A 20,972-nucleotide genomic window follows, 5' to 3' on the forward strand; every position below is an offset into this window, starting at 1 on the left:
TGGAGGATGTGTGTTCCAGGCACCCCAAGTGACCCACTTGGATTGCAAAGTCAGAAAAACCATGTTACACCCCACTCCCTGTTGGAAGATTAAAGGAGGGAGATCAAAGGAGCTCTGGCTCCCATGTTTGTACTGGAGCTTAGGTCTTTCCTTAGGTTAGTGAATTATTATGGAAAATTCATATGTGGCCTGGCTTCCATGTTGACACTCTTGCACCTGAAAAAGGGTTAGCCTTGGAAATGATCATGTAGTCAAGTGAAAAAGCAGCCATCATCCTCCCATCTCAGGTGTTGACCTATTGCAATCCAAAGCAATGTGCTGACATGCGATGCCTTCCTGTACGATATCAGGCTAGTGTTGGCCCACCAGTGGTCCAAAGGAGAGGACCACCTGATAGCATATGCTTCTTAAACTTGGCTGATGCTGAACGCAAATACGGCCAGATAGTGAATACAGGTTTGGCAGTTATCTTTGGTGTGAGGAAGTTGCACCAGTATATTTACGGGCAGGATTTTGTCATAGTCACAGATCACAAACCCCTGCTAGTCCTTCTGAAGGAAGACAAGGCGGTGCCACCCATAGCTTTCGGTAGAATTCAGCATTAAGCCCTTATTCTCAGCATATACAAGTACAAGTTACAACATCATCTAGGAAGCCAAGTAACAAATGTAGATGCCTTGAGCCATCTCCCACTGGTAGACACTCCACCAGTGGTATCTCCCCAGAAGAGTCCATTTTGGATTTAAACTTTCTGTGCACCCTTCCAATCACCGCTGGCAATATCTGGCTGCGAACACAAAAAGATCCTGTCCTGGCAAAACTAAAACAGCTGGAGGTAGTGGGGGAAACAGAAGGGGCATCGTAACCCGGATTGAACCTTTCTGGATCTGACGAGAGCAGATCATTGTGGAGGTCAGCACATTACTGCGGGGAGCAAGGGTGATAGTTTTGAATAAAGGTCACTGCCTGATACTGGCTGAACTCCACCAGGGTCATCCAGGAGTTTCCAAGATGAAGATGCTAGCAAGAAGCTATGTTTGATGGGCAGAGTTGGATGCTGACATAGCTGCATTGGTGGCACAGGGCCCAGAGTGCCAACAAAGACAAAAATTGCCACCAGCAGCACCTCCACATTTGTAGGAGTGGCTGGAAAAGCCATGGATAGATTTGCATGTTGACTGTGCCAGTCCTTCCTGGGCTCAATGTTCCTGGTCATTGTGGATGCCCATTCAAAGTGGTTGGATGTGCATGAAGTTCATTTGACAAACTCAGGGATGATGATTGAGAAACATGCTCTCGCAGAAGTATTGGTCACGGACAATGAGACATTGTCATAGTAACAGATCACAAACCCTTGGTAGGGCTACTGAAGGAAGACAAGGCAGTCATTTACTGGCAGGGAATTTGAATATTTTCTAAAGTCAAATGGCATTCAGCACATTAGGTCAGCTCCATATCACCCATTGTCCAATGGTCTTGTGGAAAGAATGGTCCAAACGTTGAAGGCAGGCTTAAAGAAGCAGCCTACAGCATCACTTGATACCAAACTGTCCAGGTTCCTTCGATTATAGGACCACACCGCATGCAACAACTGGGATAGCTCCAGCAGAGTTGCTGAGGGGAGAAGATTCCACACCTGTTCAAACCCAGAACAGGGGGGTAGGGGGTGGGGGGTAGAACAGCAGCAGGAACGCCAATGCTGGACAAATGCCTCCTGAAAGTGAGAGAGACGTTTTAATTCAGGGAAAAAGTTTGCAGCTGGAACCATAGCAATGGCCCAGTATGGATGCAAGGCAAGGTTGATGCGAGGTCAGGTCGTGTGTCTTAAAAAATTCGAATAAGTGATACAGTCCTGAAAAAACATGTAGATCACCTGAAAACTATTACCTCACACGTGTGGCAGGAGCAAAACATACCTGGCTCCTCAGAACAACCAGAAGACCTGTCAGAAACCGTAGGCTCCCGTCCTCTGTCTAGTGTCGAGCAAACCTCAGAGTCTGAGATGAAGGGGAGGAGGAAAGTCTCCTGAGATGCTCAGGATGAAAAAGATGGGCTAAAGTCTGGTGCACGCCATCCGCATCAGAGTCCAAGTCAGAGGAACTGGACCTAGGCCAGAAATGCCACAAGAAAAGCTACAAGAGAACGTCCAACAGCCCGATAGGGCAGGCAGTTAGTGATTAGAACAGGAGGTCTTGTTGACAATGAGGTCTTTGTTTGTGGTTGTTAACCTGGGGCAATCAGGAAAGCTCTGGCTAACCAATATAACCAGGGGAAAAATATAAGCACTACCTCAGTTAGTCGGTAGTGTGGGAGTAAAAAAAAAACAGGGGATTAGAATATTTTTTAAAAAAGATTAGAATTAAAAAAACCCAGGACTTTAGAATCTCCTCAATTGAAGAGAGCGAGAGAGAGAAAAAAATGTATATATAACCAGAAGATTTAGAATCTCTTTAGTTCAGGGGAGTGGCTCTGAGCCGGGCCCCAGCCAGTTTGCTGTGCATAAATAAATAGTGACTTGGTAATAGGATAGCGGCAGCCTCTGTGCAGTTATTTCACCACATGCCTTTCAATCATCTTTTTACTTCAGTATTCGCAGCAGAAAAGGAGGATAGCTTGTTGCAAGTCCCCAAGAAATTAATTGAGGATAACGGGCAGGATCTAAATAAAATTATCTTAAATAAATCTGCAATAATAGGAAAATTTAATGGAACAGAAGGGTTACAAATCCATAGGATGTGGTAGTCTCCAAGTACAAATGTTAAAGATATTAGGAGCGCACATTACCAATGCCCTAACCATAATCTTTTGGAGTTCCAAACCTCTGGATTGGAAATTTTCTCATTTCTCACCATTGTTTAAGAAGGGTGACAGAGGGAAACCAGGGAATTACAGAGCAGTTAGCCTAATGTGGGGAAATTGTTGGATCTGGGGAGAGTCAGTATGAATGCAAGAGGGTAGGTCATGCTTGACAAACCTTAGAGTCTTTCAAAGAAGTGACGGAAATGGACAATTAAGTCAATGGATTTTGTTTATATAGACTTCAAAAAGGGTTTTGATGGATCCCACACAAGAGACTGCTAGATGAGAATTGAGGGCAACTTACTAACAAGAGAAGAAATTGTTTGAGTGGCAGAAAACGGAATTGGAATAAAGGGTTAGTACTCAAATTGACGGGCTGTGACTAGTCTCAGGCATCTGTGTTGAGGCCTCAGTTGTTCAGGATATTCATTAAGGACATGGATAATGGCATAAAAAATCAAACATCCGAATTTGCTGATGACACAAAATTGGGCAGCATCGTAGACAGTGTTGATGACAGCATACATTTACAACAGGATAATGATAGATTAGGTGAATAGGCAAAGCTGTGGCACATGGATATTAATATAAGCATGTATGAAGTTACCCATTTCGGACTGAAAAAGAATAGCATCAGGGTATTTTTTTAAAAAGCACAAAGTTAAATACAGCGGATATCCAACAAAACTTGGGGGTTCAGGCACATAGTTCTTTAAAATGCCACAAACAGGTGCAGAATATAATCAAAAAGGCCAATGGATTGCTGATCTCCATATCTAAAGGTCTGGAGTATAGGGATGCAGACACTATGCTGCAGTTACACAAAACCATGTTTGACTCCACTTACAGTACTGGGAGAAGATATGGGTATCATCTTAGGAAAGATGTTTTGGCCCTGGAAGGAGTTCAGTACAGGTTTATAAAATGATACTTCGACTTCAGGGGTATGAGGAGAGATTAAACAAATTATTCTCTGGAATTTAGAAGGTTAGGGTGTGATCTAATCAAGGTCTTTAGGATATTAACAGGAAAAGACAGGGTAGATAAGGATAAATAATTTCAATGGTTGAAGATTTTGGAACCGGCGATGTAGTCAAAGAATCAAGGCCAGGTTGTTCAGGAGAGATGTTAGAAAGCACTTTGAAATGGAAAGAGTAATGGAAGTTTGGCTGCGGTCAATGCGAATTCAATTGGTAAATTTAAATCTGAGATAGACAAATGTTTATTTAGCCAGGGTATCAATGGATATGGGCCCAAGGCAGACATGTGGAGTTAGGCCCTAAATCAAGCTACAATCTTATTCAATGGCAGAGCAGGCATGAGGAGCTCAATTGCCCAGTATTTCCTATTTATTTTGTTGCAAATGCTACAGGCATTCAGTTAGTGTGCCCTTACCTCTGTATTTTGACATAATTTATTTTTGAAGCGTCCTTCATGCTAGTTTTTGCTTCTCCTGTCAATTTTCCTGTGCATTTTTTCAAATTCCTCCTCCCAACTTTACTTCCTTCTAATTTAGATCGCCCCATCAGGTTCCCACTATCCTGACTAACTAGTTTAAACCCAGTCCAACAGAATCAGCATATTTCCCTTGCATGACATCAGTCCTGGTCCTGTTAGGGTGTAACCCACCTGGTTTGTATCAATCCCACCTGTCCCAAAAACTGTCAATTCCTCAGAAATCAGATGAGCACCCTCCTGCAGCAGATCTTCAGTCGTGTATTCAATTGATCATTCCTCCTTTTCTTACACCAACTAGTTTGTAGCACTGGGAACAATCTTGAAATTGCTGTTTGAGATCCTTCCTAACTCCTCAAAGTCTTCCTTTAGGTTCTCCTCCAACTCATATCATTGGTACCAATGTGGACAACAACTTCTAGCTGAGCCCCCTCCTCCAGAAAGATGTGCTACAGTCTGTCTGTGACATCCTTGACCTTGGCACCCAGAAGGCAACAACATCCTGGAGTCATGTTTCATGCCACATAAATGCCTGTGTGATCCCCTGACAATGGAATTTTATAAACTATTGCTCTCCCATTCTTCTTTCTCCCTTTCTGTACAGTTATAGAGTTATAGAGATGTACAGCATGGAAACAGACCCTTCAGTCCAACCTGTCTATGCTGACCAGATAGTCCCACCTGCCAGCTCCTGGCCCATATCCCTCCAAACCCTTCCTATTCATATACCCATCCAAATGCCTCTTAAATGTTGCAATTGTACCAGCCTCCACCACATCCTCTGGCAGCTCATTCCATAAACGTACCACCCTCTGCGTGAGAAAGTTGCCCCTTAGGTCTCTTTTATATCTTTCCCCTCTCACCTTAAACCTACGCCCTCTAGTTCTGGACTCCCCGATCCCAGGGAAAGGACTTTGTCTATTTATCCTATCCATGCCCCTCATAATTTTGTAAACCTCTATACGGTCACCCCTCAGCCTCTGACGTTCCAGGGAAAACAGCCCCAGCCTGTTCAGCCTCTCCAGCCTCTCCCTGTAGCTCAGATCCTCCAACCCTGGCAACATGATTTTCTGAACCCTTTCAAGTTTCACAACATCTTCCCGATAGGAAGGAAACCAGAATTGCATGCAATATTCCAACAGTGGCCTAACCAATGTCCTGTACAGCCGCAATATGACCTCCCAACACCTATACTCAATATTCTGACCAATAAAGGAAAGCATACCAAATGCCTTTTTCACTATCCTATCTACCTGCGATTCCACTTTCAAGGAGCTATGAACCTGCACTCCGAAGTCTCTGTTCAGCAACACTCCCTAGGACCTTACCATTAAGTGTATAAGTCCTGCTAAGATTTGCTTTCCCAAAATGCAGTACCTCGCATTTATCTGAATTAAACTCCATCTGCCACTTCTCAGCCCATTGGCCCATCTGGTCCAGATCCTGTTGTATTCTGAGGTAACCCTCTTCGCTGTCCACTACACCTCCAATTTTGGTGTCATCTGCAAACTTACTGACTGTACCTCATACGCTCGCATCCAAATCATTTATGTAAATGACAAAAAGTAGAGGACCCAGCACTGATCCTTATGGCAATCCACTGGTCACAGGCCTCCAGTCGAAAAACAACCCTCCACCACCACCCTCTGTCTTCTACCTTTGAGCCAGTTCTGTATCCAAATGGCTAGTTCTCCCTGTATTCCATGAGATCTAACCTAGCTAATCAGTCTCCCAAGGGGACCCTTGACAAACGCCTTACTGAAGTCCATATAGATCACATCTATTGCTCTGCCCTCATCAATCTTCTTTGTTACTTCTTCAAAAAACTCAATCAAGTTTGTGAGACATGATTTCCCACACACAAAGGACTATCCCTAATCAGTCCTTGCCTTTCCAAATACATGTACATCCTGTCCCCCAGGATTCCCTCCAACAACTTGGCCACCACTGAGGTCAGGATCACCGGTCTATAGTTCCTTGGCTTGTCTTTACAGCCCTTCTTAAACAGTGCCAACCTCCAGTCTTCCGGCACCTTACCTGTGACTATCGATGATACGAATATCTCAGCAAGAAGCCCAGCAATCACTTCTCTAGCTTCCCAGAGTTCTCGAGTACACCTGATCAGGACCTGGGGATTTATCCACTTTTAACCATTTCAAGACATCCAGCACTTCCTCCTCTGTAATCTGGACATTTTGCAAGATGTCACCATCTATTTCCCTACAGTCTATATCTTCCATATCCTTCTCCACAGTAAGTATTGATGCAAAGTATTCATTTAGTATCTCCCCCATTTTCTGTGGCTCCACACAAAGGCCGCCTTGCTGATCTTTGAGGGGCCCTATTCTCTCCCTAGTTACCCTTTTGTCCTTAATATATTTGTAAAAACCCTTTGGATTCTCCTTAATTCTATTTGCCAAATCTATCTCATGTCCCCGTTTTGCCTCCTGATTTCCCTCTTAAGTATACTCCTACTTTCTTTATACTCTTCTCAGGATTCACTCGATCTATCCTGTCTATACCTGACACATGCTTCCTTCCTTTTCTTAACCAAACCCTCAATTTCTTTAGTCATCCAGCATTGAGTTAAATTGTATGTGGTACCTGAATGTTTCCAAATGGAATACAAATTAGCAAACAAGTTGGTCTCCAAGAAAGTTTGCACTACCTGTTTGGTTTCCTCAGACTGTTTGGTAGCCACCCCTTTCTTCTCTACAATACGTTTCTAATCTCTAGTGTGTCAATCTCCCTTTAAGTGTCCTTATATCAGTTCTGAGGAAGGGTCACAGGATCTGAAAAATTAACACTGACTTCTCTCCACAGATGGAGAAAGTGAGGACTGCAGATGCTGGAGATCAGAGTTGAAAATGTGTTGCTGGAAAAGCACAGCAGGTCAGGCAGCATTCAAGGAGCAGGAGAATCGACGTTTTGGGCATGAGCCCTTCTTCAGGAAAGAAGGGCTCCTGAAGAAGGGCTAATGCCCGAAACATCGATTCTCCTGCTCCTTGAATGCTGCTTGACCTGCTCTGCTTTTCCAGCAACACATTTTCAGCTCTTCTCTCCACAGATGTCAGATCTGCTGAGCTTTTCCAGCAGTTTCTGTTTTTGTGGTATCGACATAGTCCTCTGCCTGGTGAATACACAACAATGACTTCAGCTGCTACTCAAGATCCAAAACACAGAGTTCCAAGTGATGCAAGATGATGTCAGTTCATGTAGATATGTTTGTCTGAGACACATGGTACCTTCCATTAGGCACTTCGGATCTGCCATTCTGTAACTCTAAAAACTATTTCTTACCCAACCTTTTCTGTCCCTTATCAAAATGATCTGAAATAAATTTGTTTCCCTTATGTTGCATGACCACAGCAATTGGTTGATGCCAATATCTTGGTTATAATTATGAAATATTCATTTTACAGCAGTCCTTTGTCAAGTCTATTTCAATCACCAAGGAAAAGCAAAGGACGGCTAATGAATGCTAAGGGTTATTTATTGACAACAGAGTTTGTGTTATCAACCCACATGCATAGCAGGCCTGTGAGAGCCTGCTGCCAGAAGAAATCTTAGAGCAGAGACCCAAATAGGAGTTCATTCTATAATTCATTCAGCCAGCAAATCTGCTCCGCCATTCAATGAGATCATGGCTGATTTGATAATCCTCAACTCCACTTTCCTGCCTCTTCCCTCATACTCCTGAATTCCCATATTGATTAAATATCAGTAGTGTGGCAATTAGGGCAGCATGGTGGCTCAGAGTTAGTCCTGCAACCTCAAAGTGCCAGGGACTGGGTTCAATTCCAACTTTGGGTGACTGTCTGTGTGGAGTTTGCACATTCTCCCCGTGCCTGTGGGTTTCCTCCCACAATCCAATGATGTGCAAGTCAGGTGGATTGGCCGTGCTAAATTGCCCATAGTGTTAGGTGCATTAGTCAGAGGGAAAAGGGTGTGGGTGGGTTACTTTTCGAAGGGTCGGTGTGCACTTGTTGGGCCAAATGGCCTGTTTCCACACTGTAGAGAATCTATTCTCCCTAATCTAATCTGTCAATCTTAGTCTCAAATATACTTAAAGACTCTGCCTCAACAACCCCAATAATTTTCTGGTGAATCAGTATCTGTTCTATCCTTTAATCCCTGCACGTATCTGCAAAATTAAAGAAATATCAGTATCTGAACTTGCGATGGTTAAATTCAGTGACATTGGTCTTCACTTTGCTGTATTATGACTCTGGCAGGAGGAGTGCAGTGGAAATCAAATCATAAGCTGTACCAAAATATAAATGTCTCAGTTAAGCACCGAAAATGGTGAATTTGTTTCTCTTTCTCACTTATCTAGAATAAAATTAGCTTTTCACTAGCTTTCTTCAGTAAACTCACAGATTATTTGTTTATTAAGAACAGACTTATGATTTAAGCACATGACCAAACTGTTTATCCATGTAGGACTAAGTTATATTCTCCTTAATCTTAGCACTGACACAGCTCTGCAGAGCATTTATGAGTGGGAAAAATAGGGACAAACCTGTTGATTAAGAGTCCAAACAAAAAGGGTATATTGAGGTGACATTTTCACAGTATCTACACCTTTTATGTACAAGATCACGTTGCTATTGATTGCAGAGCAATGAAAATCTGTCAGTTTGGGTAGCAAGTCAGATGGTGCAACACCCATCAAACCTATTAACTCTTAGTTGAACTCCAGCAAATTAGTTAAACGTAATTTCCCCCTTTAGAAATCCTCACTGACTCTTCCTAATCAACACAATCTTTTCCACACCAAATAATTATTTCTAGAATGTTCCCACTAGTGAAGTTAAGCAAACCAGTCTGTAATTGCTAGGCTTATCCTTACAAACCCTTTTGAACAAGGCTGAAATGGTTGCAATCCCCTCTGATCTAGGCAGCCAGCGGCCCGATAATGTCTATGTGCACTTTCTTCAAAATCTTTGGACACATCTTGTCTGGCCCCAGTGCCTTATCAACTAACTGGCAACAATCAATCCAACATTTATTGCTTATTAGTTTTGAACACTTTGAGTGACAAAGTTTCTTGCTTATGCTGTCTCCTTTTGTAGAGACAGATGAAATGTATTCATTTAACACTTTAGCTCTGCCCCTTCTCCAACTGTAACTCTCCTTTTTGGTCTCCGATCAGCCTTGCACCTCTTTTAATCACACTTACTGTTAATATCATTATAGAAGATTTTGGGATTTTTCTTAATGTTATCTGCTAGTCTTTCCTCATGATCCCTCTTTGCTTCTCTTATTTGCTTTTACCTCTCCCTGAACATTCCATGCTTCTGTTTATTTTCAGTTGTTTTCTGCCTTACCCCTTAAATGCACAGCTCCAAATCCTCGTCATTACCAAAAACCAAATGCCTGAAGCGAGAACCATACCCCTAGACCCCTTCATCAGGGAATTAGCTCAAATGGTAGAGAGCTCGCTTCACATGCGAGAGTTAGTGGGATCGTTGCCCACATTCTCCACAATAGTTTTTGGGCAGCATGATGGCTCAGTGGTTAGCACTGCAGCCTCACAGCACCAGGGACCCGCGTTAGATTTCAGCCTTGGGTGACTGTCTATGTAGAGTTTGCACATTCTCCCAGTGTCTGTGTGGGTTTCCTTTGGGTGCTCCGGTTTCCTCCCACAGTCCAAAGATGTGCAGGTCAGGTGGATTGACCATACTAAGTTGCCCATAGCGTTTGGTGTATTAGTCAGAGGGAAATGGGTCTGGGTGGGTTACTCTTTGGATGGTCGGTGTGGACTTGCTAGGCCGAAGGACCTGTTTCCACACTATAGGCAATCTAATCTATCAAGATTGCTTTCACTCATTTGTGTAATATTGCACCTGCTTCAGCCTACCTGTTGTTCAGATATTTGTCCATGCTTTGCTATCTTCTAACTTAACTATCCCAATGGACTCCTGACTGCATCCCACCTTGCACTCATTTAAAAACCAGGCCCTATATCACAACCATTTTAATTCTCCACCTAGTCCACCAACAATTTGAATTTAAAATTCTTGTCATCACATTCAAATCGCTTCAAGGTCTCACCATTTTCAATCTGTAGCCTCATTCAGAATTAAATTCTGCAAGAACTTTACAGTCCACCAAACATCACCTTACATTTCCCCCACTTTTTTTGTCCATCATTCACATGCCTTCATTTACAAGCGACCTGATTTATGGTATTCCCTTTTTTTGACTTTTATGCCTTTCCACTTTTCTTTCATTGAGACATTTATCAAAACTACTTTGACCAAGCTTTTGATCATCCACATTCATATCTGCATTTGCTTGCTTCAGATTTTACTTTAGATTATTAAAGTTAAATCCAAGCTGTAAATTATCAGTATGCAATTTTTCTCAACAGTCCTAAAAATAAACTGTGTGCCATTATGGTACATTAGATTAACTTACTTTATTGCATAATTTACTTTATTGAAGCACATCAGTTTAGGCTTATTCAAATCAAATGTGTTTATTCTTAGTTAGGGTCATTCAGCAAAGAAACAGGTTCTTTGGCCTATTACGCCAATGCTGCCAAACAGACACCAAACTACACTAATTCCTTTTATCTGTACTTGGTCCATAGCCTGCAATGACCTGGTATTTTAAGCATTCATCCATATACTACTTAAATGTTGTAATAGAACCTACCTTTACCACCGTCTCAGGCAGTGTGTCCACATTTCCATTACTTTTTGGGTGAAAAAAAATCTTTCCTCAGATCCCCTCTAAACCATTGACTCCTCAGCTTCAACATATGTTCATCTGCATTTAAGATAAGATGGGGAACGCTCAAGGGAGATATGAGGGATAGATATTTTACACAGAGTGGTGAGAATCTGGAATGTGCTGCTGGGGTAGTGGTGGAGGCAGATATGACAGGGCATTTAAGGGGCTTTTGGATAAGCACATGAATATGAAAGGAATGGGGGCATATGGACCAAGGACAGGCAGATGAGATTAGTTTAATTTGCTGTCATGTTCAGCACAATATTGTGGGCCAAAGGGTCTGTTCGTGTTCTATGGCAGCCTGGGATATATCTCATCAGGCCCCTGGTACTTATGGACCTTCATGTACACTAAAACATCTTCCTCTACTTCTGCACAAGCAAGTAAAATTCATGACCCATTAAATTTTATAAAGTTTTGAAATAATTTTGCATTGATAACGATCTTGTTTATGTTTACTTAGGAAGCAACAGTTAAGAACTCCTAGAGCCTGCATGTAATTTTTATATCTGCCTCGATGCCATATAACTTTGTATCATTAAATAAGGAAAATCTTCTCAATATCAGATAAAAAGTTAGAACATAGAATGTTACAGCGCTGTACAGGCTGCTCGATGCTGCGCCGACCTGTGGAACAAATCTGAAGCCCATCTAACCTACAGTATAGAACGTAATAGAATTTGCAATTGCTATTTATAGAAAAGAGCTCAAACTTTATGTTGAAGTGCTTTTTGATTTGACTTGTGGAAGGCTTGGCTTTCTTTGTCTGACTGTCACCCAATGGGAATAGTTTTCTCAATATCTCTCATTACTGCTGAATTGTTTTTTCTTTTCATTGCCCTTTAATTGTTTAAATTCCAGCCAATGCAAGTTGTGTTTGTATTAACTCTCCTCACCATTGAATCTGTAGAGTCCAGATATCATTCTTGTAAACCTATGCTGTATTCCCTTAAGTGAATGTATCTTTGCAAGGGTTTGCTGCTTAGAATACTCACACTACATCAGGTATGATCTAACTAGAACTTTATATAAGCATGACTTCTACTTCCTTGTATTCTGGTCCATTAGATATAATGAGCATTCCATTAACATGCAGTGCTTATTTATGTGCCTGTTCATGACATTTTAGTGTTCTGTGAAGCTGAATTTAACTTCTCCCCATTTAGAAAGTGTTCTGTTCTTAGTATTTCAGATTTAAAATAGACTAGTTTACATTTGCCAAGATGGAATTCATCTGCCACAGTTTTACCCATTCACTTGGTTTTTAATAGGCTTCACCTATACTGCTTACAATCTTTGTATCAAGTGTGAATGTGATTTTCTATTCCATCCAAGTCATTAATAGTGAATAGTTCTCCTCTACCGCAATTCTTTTGGGTTATCACTGTCCCAGTATCCTTATTCTTTGTTTCCTGCCTCTCAGCTAATTTCCTAATCAGTCAAATAATTTGCTTTCAATTCCATGACATCAACTTTGTTTAGATCTCTTGAGGAACTTTATCAAATGCATTATGGAAGATCATTTAACAATATCCAGAGACAGTTTCCTAGCCATTACTTCAGTTGTCTCTTCAAGAAAAAAAATGTTAAATTCGTCAGGCGTGACAAATCTCTTCAGAATTTTTGTTTAATTTATTTATGCCATTTGATATTTTCTTTCAGATACAATTTGTGCTTACAATTATCCATACACTCAGTGCAGTAGTGAAACCATGTGGATTCCCACTTGGCTGCTTGTTATTCCAGTCCTCCTATATGGTCACACTGGTCATCCTGTTCATAAACTTTTACAGAAAGGTAAGAAAAAAATGCCTTGCCAAAGGGACTACATGCTTGTCTGTAGAAAGTTAAATATAAATTGTAATGTTTCTAATTTTCTCAACATCCAAGTGTGTTATCAGTATTCAATAAAGGATCAAGGATGTCCCTATAAATTACAGACCGGACAGACTGCCAGCGGTGGGTAAAGTTTAAGAATTGTTGTGTTAAGTTTGAGGAGGATCTTCAGTTCCCAATGTTAAGGTACTTAGGGTCCCTGAATTCACGCTTGCCAAAAGTTAGACCTGCTTGGCAATTTTACCAATTGGCCATCTACTTAAGGATGGTAAATGGCTCCGAACTCTTCTAGAAGATCGAAAGGTCAGTAACAATATCGGAAGAGCTGGCTGAGGCTTAACGGCAGCATCCAATTTTTGATGAATATGTGTTGCTCCTACATAATAGCAGCTTGAAAAACTAGCTTTACCTGTTGCTCAGAATTTTGAGGTATCTTGCCCATTCACAACGATCTGAAGTAGACTGGACATGCTTAAACAAATTGAGTGTTTACCATTTGCTTGTTCATTTCTCAAGGCAATGCCTTAACCATCCTGTGTCAACCTACCTGGCTTAAAATTTATACAAAGCCTGGCAGTTAATGATTCCAGTCTCCATATCAAAACCCCTACCACTTACTAACCAATCAGCCTCTCATACACTACATTGTTTTTTCCCTGTGATTGTCAGATGAGTGCAAGACAAAATGCTTCAAGAAAATGTCTCTTTTTGTCTCAGCAATAATGAAGACATTAATTAATCCCATCCTTATTGAACAATAATCTACTATTCTAAAAATCTAACCGAAAAAATTTCTATGAATCGCATCTCAGCCACCTTTGCCCATCTGATTTTCTAGTTCATGTGGATTAAAATCCCCCATGATTGTTACTAGACTTCTCTGATAAGCATTATTTCTTCTTTTATACTTCATCCTACTGTTAGGGGGCCTGTATACCTCTCTCAATTATGGCATGTTGATTGTATCATTTCTCATTTATATTTAAAATCCATTTAAAATTTGGCTTTCTGAACTTAGATCTTCCCTCCCTATTATCCTCATTCCATCATCAATTAAGAGAGCCACCCCTTCACCTTTTCCTGGCTTCCTGCCCTTTCTATGCATTGTACCCTTCAACATTCAGGGATAATCTGAGCTATCCTACAGCCATGTCTCTGCTATTAGCTCAAATAGAAATAAAATAATATGATCTATCAGTTGATTTGTTTTGGTTTGAATGCTACAGAATGCATTCAGATACAGACCTTTTACAGATACTTTTATTATTTCTGTGACATCTAGCCTTAACTGTTGATTTAGTTTTAGATTTGTACTCTCTATCCCATCTTGTTCCCAACTGATACTTTTCTTTTTTGCTGTATTTTTACACTTTACCACATCTTCCTAAATTCTTGCCTTACTTTCTGCAGTACCCCACTAAATGGAATGTACTTCTACTGCACTAGTGTTGAGACATACATTCATTTCTTGAAACTCATTTGCTTTCTACCAATTTGCACATATTTCAGGTAATTGTTCAGTGATTATTACTTTTGAGGTCTTGATTATTTTGGTACCTAGCTCCTTATTGACTTTGCAAAATTCCTTTCCTAATCTTACCATGTCATTGGACCCTACACATGGACAACAGTAACTAAATCTTTCTCCTCCTGGAGCAGATGTTCTGAACCCTGACAGAGTAGGCAACAAAGATGTATGGACTCTCATTCTTTGCTGCAGAGAATGGTGTCAATCTCTCTCATGGAATGGTTCTCTACTACCACTGTGTTCCTTTTTGCTCCCCTATTTGAACAAATTTCTAAACCATGGTGAGTTCCGAGATCCATTTTGCAATGATCAGTCTCAAGCAAATAAGTAAAAGAACCTCAAATCCACCAAGCAATTACAAGGGTGAAATCCTACCCTCTTGGTCTCCTTAGTTGGAATCATACCTTTTCCTGACCATTGACCAAATCTGATGACCCTAACGGGTGTGTGCACCTCCTGAAAGGGAAGTGTGTCTGGTAATGTGTTCCCTCCCTGATTTGTCAGTGTCCACCGTTTGGTCCCCAGCTCAAAGCGTGAGAGACCACAAAGACTTACTGTGGACATGTTAGCCAAGGATCACACTGGCTAAAGAACTCCTGAGTATATTCTTTCGTGTTACATCTGTGACACATCACTTGGCCTGTTATTCTCAATGTATTTTAATTTACTTAATTTTATTCAATTGTTTGTTTTTCTTTTTTATATGTTTTATTATTCTTTTCACACTTCCTATGCTATTTGAATCTTATAAAACTTACACAACAAATAGTAGAGCATCTGGTAAGAACCAATTCCTAGTAGGCGAAAAAGTTAGTAAAAGCAAAGGAGCACCTCTTTCAACTACTCACCCAACTTGGCCCAATGCTCAAAGATGCAGTCCATGTCATGCCACAGTATAACAGGAGTGGTGAAAAAGGCTTTATAACTTGGTAATGAAGATGAGGGCTTATGAGAGAGAAAACATGATAAATTAAAGAGAAAGGACAAGGCCAGAAAGCAAAGTAGCAACTGTGGCAAGAAAATTAAGCCAGAAATTGTGAAGATAAAGCAATACAGAATCGAAGGCTCTTTATCTGAATGCTCATAGCATTTCTGCAGACATGATTAAAAAGTTGACCAAGGTTGAGAACTGAATATTCAACATTTAGTCAGGAAAGGGAAAAAGAAAAAGTATGTGGGTTAGTGCTGTCAAAAAAGGACCAGTACAGAAGTCAGAGAGGTTCTCCAATCAGAAGATTAAGGCGTGGAGTAAATTTGGGTCGTTCTAAGAAACAAAAATGAGCAGAAAACATTTCAAGAAGTTCCTTATAGGTCAAAAAATCATGTAGGAGTCAGAATAAATCAGGGCTTTGGGTTGTGAATAACAAGAATGATCATGGGGAATTTCAACTTATATGAATACTGCATATACCTAACTAATATGAATGCCATGTAAGATGAATTCCTAAAATTTCTACAGAATCTTGTTTTGGATCAGTATGTAGCAGTATGTTGAGACCACAACTAACTACTAGGCTCTCAAGTCAAGTATAGCATAATTTAATAAAAGTAATAATCTGGTTGTAAAGAAGTCTTTAACAAAGTGTAGCCATAGTATAATAGAATTTTATATCAAATTTGAAAGTGATATTATTCCTAAAGTGGGGTTTTAGATCTAAACAAAGAAAACTATAAATGTGTGAGGGAAAATTGTCTCTGCTAGATTAACAGGTTAGCTGGTAGACCGCTAATGGCTAGCTCACGAAAAATTAATACATTGTTTGCAAACAATTTACATTCCTTTGAGGCACAAAAATGCAGATGATCTAAGTATGATGTAAATATGAGGGAACTACAGATATTTTCACCTGACAGTAGGGGAAGTACTAGAAGCTATTATAAAGAATATGATTACTGGACACTTGGAACATAATGGTAGGACTGGGAAATTACATTGACAAGTCTGTTGGCCTTTTTTGAGAATACAAATGCATGAATAGATAAGGGTGAATACGCTAATGTATATTTGGACTTTCATGTGTTTTTCAATAACATCCCTCATGGGTCAAACAGCAACATTCTCTATTTTATTCCTTCATTCAATCATGGGATGTGGGTGTCCTTGGCTGGGCCAGCATTTTATACCCATCCCTGATTTTTAAGAATCAACCACATTGCTGTGGGTCTAGAGTCCATGTAGACCAGGAAAGGACAGCGGTTTCCTTCCTTGAAGGACATCAGTGAACCCAGATGGGTTTTTCCAACAATTGACAATGGTTTGGTGGTCATTGTTAATCTCTTAATTTCACAGTTTTTAAAATTGAATTTAAATTCCACCATCTGTCATGGCAAGATTTGAACCTGGGTCCCCACAACATTACTGGGTCTTTGGATTAATACTCTAGCAATAATATCACTAGACCATCGCCTCCCCACAAAATTAGAGCATCTGGGGTTTTCTTTTGGGAGTGGGTATTAATATAATGACATAGATTAAGAATTGTTTAACAGACAGAAAACAGAGTATAAATAAACAGATTTCTCTCAGTTTGGCCAGCTGTAACAGGTGAGGTAATGCAAGGATCAATGCTTTGGCCTTGGTTATTCTGTATCAATGACTTAGATGTGGGGATCAAATGTATTTCCACGTGGGTTGATGACACAAAACTGGGTGTCAATGAGAATCATGAGGAAAATATCAAGGGGATTTAGACAGGCTGAGTGAATGGGCAAGAACATGGTGGATAGAATATAATGTGGAAAAATGTGAAGTTTTCTACTAAGGCTTGAAAAAACAGACCTGCATAATTTGTTTTTGAAGCTGAGAGACTGAATTGTTGATGTCAAAAGACCATAAAACATTGCAGCAGAAATTAGGCCATTCAGCCCATCAAATCTGCTCCGCCATTCAACCATGGCTCTTAAGTTTCTCAATCTCATTCTCCCGTTTTCTCTCCATAATCCGTGGTCCCCTTGACAATCAAGAACCTATCTTAGTCTTAAATATACTCAATGACCTGGCCTCCAAAACCTTTCTGTGGCAGTGAATTCCATAGGCTCACCACTGTCTGGCTGAAGAAGTTTCTCCTTATCTCTGTTCCAAAAGATTTTCCCTTTACTCTAAGGCTGTGTCTTCAGGTTCTAGTTTCTCCTATCAATGGAAACATCTACCCAACATCTTTTCTGCCCAGGTCACTCAGTATTCTGTAAGTTTCAATTAGATTCCCCCCCCCAATCCTTCTAAACCATCAAGAAGAGATTCAGAGTCCTCGAACATTCCTCATATGATAAGCTTTTCATTCTCGTGAACCTTCTCTGAACCCGCTCAAGGCTAGTAATTCCTTCTTGAGATATGGGACCCAAAACAGACCACAATACTCTAAATCTGGTCCGACCAGAGCCTTAAAATACCTCAGATGTACATCCCTGCTTTTATATTCAAATCCTCTGAAAATAAATACCTTCATTGCATTTGCCTTCCTAACTACTGACTCAACCTGCAAGTTTACCTTAAGAGAATCCTGGACTAGAACTCCTAAGTCTCTCTGCACTTCAGATTTCTGAATTTCCTCTCCTTTTAAAAAAAATGTCCACACCTCTATTCTTCCTGTCAAAGTGCATGACCTCACATTTTACCACATTGTACTCCATCTGCCACTTCTTTGCCCATTCTCCTAATGTGTCCAAGTCCCTGCAGGGTCCCCACCTCCTCAATACTACTTGTCCCTCTACCTATCTTTGTATCATCTGCAAACTTAGCCAGAATGCCCTCAATTCCTTCATCTAGATCATTAATGTATGAAGTGAAAAGTTGTGGTCCCGGCAATGACCCTTGTGGAACATCACTTGTCACCAGCTGCCATCCTGAGATGGCACTCCACTCTCTGCTTTCTGCCAGGCAGCCAATCTTCTAACACCATGAGTAACATCTTACTCAGTAGCCTCCTGACAAGTGGCACCTTGTCAAAGGCCTTCTTGAAGTCCAGGAAGGAAGATAACATCCATTAGCTCTCCTTGGTTTGTTACTTCTTAAAGAGACCTGGGTATCCTTGTTCATACATCAGAGAGTGCTAATATGCATATACAGTAAGCAATTAGGAAGGCAAATAATATATTGGCCTTTAATGCAGGAGGATTTGATTACAGGGGCAAAATATGTCATTACAGGTTTAGTGAGGCCATACCAGGATGGTTGTGTACAGTCTTGATCTCCTTATCTCAGGAAGGACATGCTTGCTATAGAAGCAGTCAAATCAGACTGACCTTTGAGATGGCTGGATCATCGTATTAGGAGACAGTACCTATGTTGTTGAGTGTTTAGAAATAAAGAGGCAATCTAGTTTAAGCATACAATACTCTGATAGGGCTCAACAGGATAAATGCAGGATGATTTCCATACTTGGGATGTCTAGAACCAGGGAACACAATTTCAAATCAAATATTTCGAAAGCTATTTATGAGGAGGAATTTCTTCACTTAGAGGGTGGTAAATCTTTTGAATTCTGTGCACCAGAGACTGGGTTTGCTTAGTCATTGAGCATAATCAAGAGATTGATACATTACCAGTCACAAAAGATAATAAGGGATCTAGAGTTATTGCAGGAAAATGACATAGATGCAGAAGTGTTCAAAATTTGCCAAGGATACCAAACTTGAAGAAATGACAAACAGTGAAAATAATATCAACTGACTGTAAAAGGACATGAGCTAGCCAGATGGCCAGATAAGTGGTAGATAGAATATAATCGAGAAGAGTAAAGTGATGCATTTTGGCATAAGATTTCAATGATATTATTTATCCTTTTTCATTCAAAAACTGTCCCGTTAAATATTCTTCTTTTTTTAATACAGACTTACAGAAAATCAGAACAACAGGATGACAAAGCTGCTTCTGATCCGAATGAAATGAAGAATGGATATTACAATGGCTATGCAAAGACCATTAAAGGCAGCACATCAAATAAAATAGATTAATTTCTATAAAGAAAGTATAGTATTAAAGTACTGATAAACACTCATAGTTACATCTACCTGCTCTCTTAATTTAAAAGATTAAAATTTCTCTATTGGTCTTTAAAACAGAAAACCAGAACATTTGAACGCACTGGTTACAAAAAAAAACTTGTACTTAATTTTTTGTTCAGTTAATATTTTATCAGAGTTTTTAAAAAGTCAGATCATTGTAGGTCACATCTGAAAAGTACAATTTTAAACAATTGTCTGGTTTCTGGACCCAGCATAGGTTACAAGTCCAGAATCTTAGAGGAATTTAGATCATTCTGGAACAGAATTTCAAATGAACGTAACTGCCTTGTCATTTGTATATTCACCCAAATTTCAGTAAAAATACATGATTATTTTCACCAGTAAATATGTTTACAAAACTGCCTTACTTCTGGAGCACACAGTGATAATACCCTTCACAAAAACTCAAATTCAAGATTTTTATTTAAACTTCTTTCAATATTAAGGTCTGTTCCACCTGTCTCAAGATCTAGATTTCTACATGCTAATTAAAATGCTTGAATTTTATTTGTATATTCATAAATGTAGACTTTGTACTCTACTGACTGATTGAGTTGTTTGTATAAACCTTTTAAAAAAGTCTAATAAAATCTTTCAAAATACTCCTAATTTAATCTTTAAATCGCTGCTGTTGGGAATTAAAATTTTCACAAAAACTTAGCTTTTTTTTTTACATATACAGTAAAACCTAGCTTCTTTATGTGTGCATGAAGAATAGATTATCTAAAGATTTAAATGTGAAGATAATACATTTAGTGATAACAATAACTTGTTACAATAACCAGAAGGGCCCGTTCCTGTGCTCTACTGTTCTACATTCTAAGCATGGTAGGAGGCCATCAGACCACCCTTAAAATTATGGTTTCTGATTCCCCACCATCCTGAGGAAATTGATACACTTGGGGGTATCTAGAGATATGGCCTGTGAACAATCCCAGAACCTCGGAGATGAAATTCGAGAGGTAGTAAACATTTGTTTACTTGCACAAGATCTTAGTTTTTCTAATTGTTAGAGACAGGCACAAGGTTGTATCATCTAATGAACATGGGCAAGTCCTGAAGTTTTGTAACAAAATTAAATATTATGCAGACAGCAACTACTGGAGATCAAGAAAATGACTCAAAAGAATGAGGCCAATCGCACTAACATCAAAATGATTGTTCAATCTGGAATGTCAACAAGTTTTCCAGAAATGCTTGATAGTAGTGTAAATTATCAGATGATAAGGTTTTGTGGTGAAGCAAAGCATCAACTAAATTAAGTTAGACTTTGAGAAGTGTAAATAATGAACAACTGATGATCAAAGGTCATCTCATATGATATTAAGTTTCACATCAACCAGAAATTTTCAATGAATTAGTTTTTTTAATTACTCAAAAGCTTTTTCTTTTGTTCACAGAACAGGGTTCTCCAATGATTGAGGTAGGCTGACAAACGATAAATATTGGTCAAGTGATGAGAGCGATGCAGTCAAAGTGAGCACAATTCACAATGTGTGAATGATGTAGTGTTGGCAATTGGCCACATCAAAATTTATACGAGACACTAACAAAAACTATAGTTGACAATGATAATTATAGATAATATTGGAAAGACAGGAAGATAGAT

General features: G+C 39.8%; 1 protein-coding gene across 9 annotated transcripts in view; it reads left to right on the forward strand.

The window, feature by feature from the left end:
- The window catches only part of elovl2 (ELOVL fatty acid elongase 2), a 211,083-nt gene extending 191,111 nt beyond the window's left edge, over nucleotides 1–19,972 (forward strand). For all 9 annotated transcript variants that reach the window (XM_072560761.1, XM_072560753.1, XM_072560754.1 and 6 more), the window contains 2 exons: nucleotides 12,658–12,792; nucleotides 19,190–19,972. In XM_072560761.1, the coding sequence (XP_072416862.1) occupies nucleotides 12,658–12,792; nucleotides 19,190–19,312 (258 nt within the window). In that variant the 3' untranslated portion in view covers nucleotides 19,313–19,972. The remainder of the gene's footprint in view (nucleotides 1–12,657; nucleotides 12,793–19,189) is intronic.
- The last annotated feature ends 1,000 nt before the right edge of the window (nucleotides 19,973–20,972 follow it).

This window comes from Chiloscyllium punctatum, chromosome 41 (genome assembly GCF_047496795.1).
Source record: "Chiloscyllium punctatum isolate Juve2018m chromosome 41, sChiPun1.3, whole genome shotgun sequence".
In the NCBI taxonomy this organism is placed as follows: domain Eukaryota; kingdom Metazoa; phylum Chordata; class Chondrichthyes; order Orectolobiformes; family Hemiscylliidae; genus Chiloscyllium; species Chiloscyllium punctatum.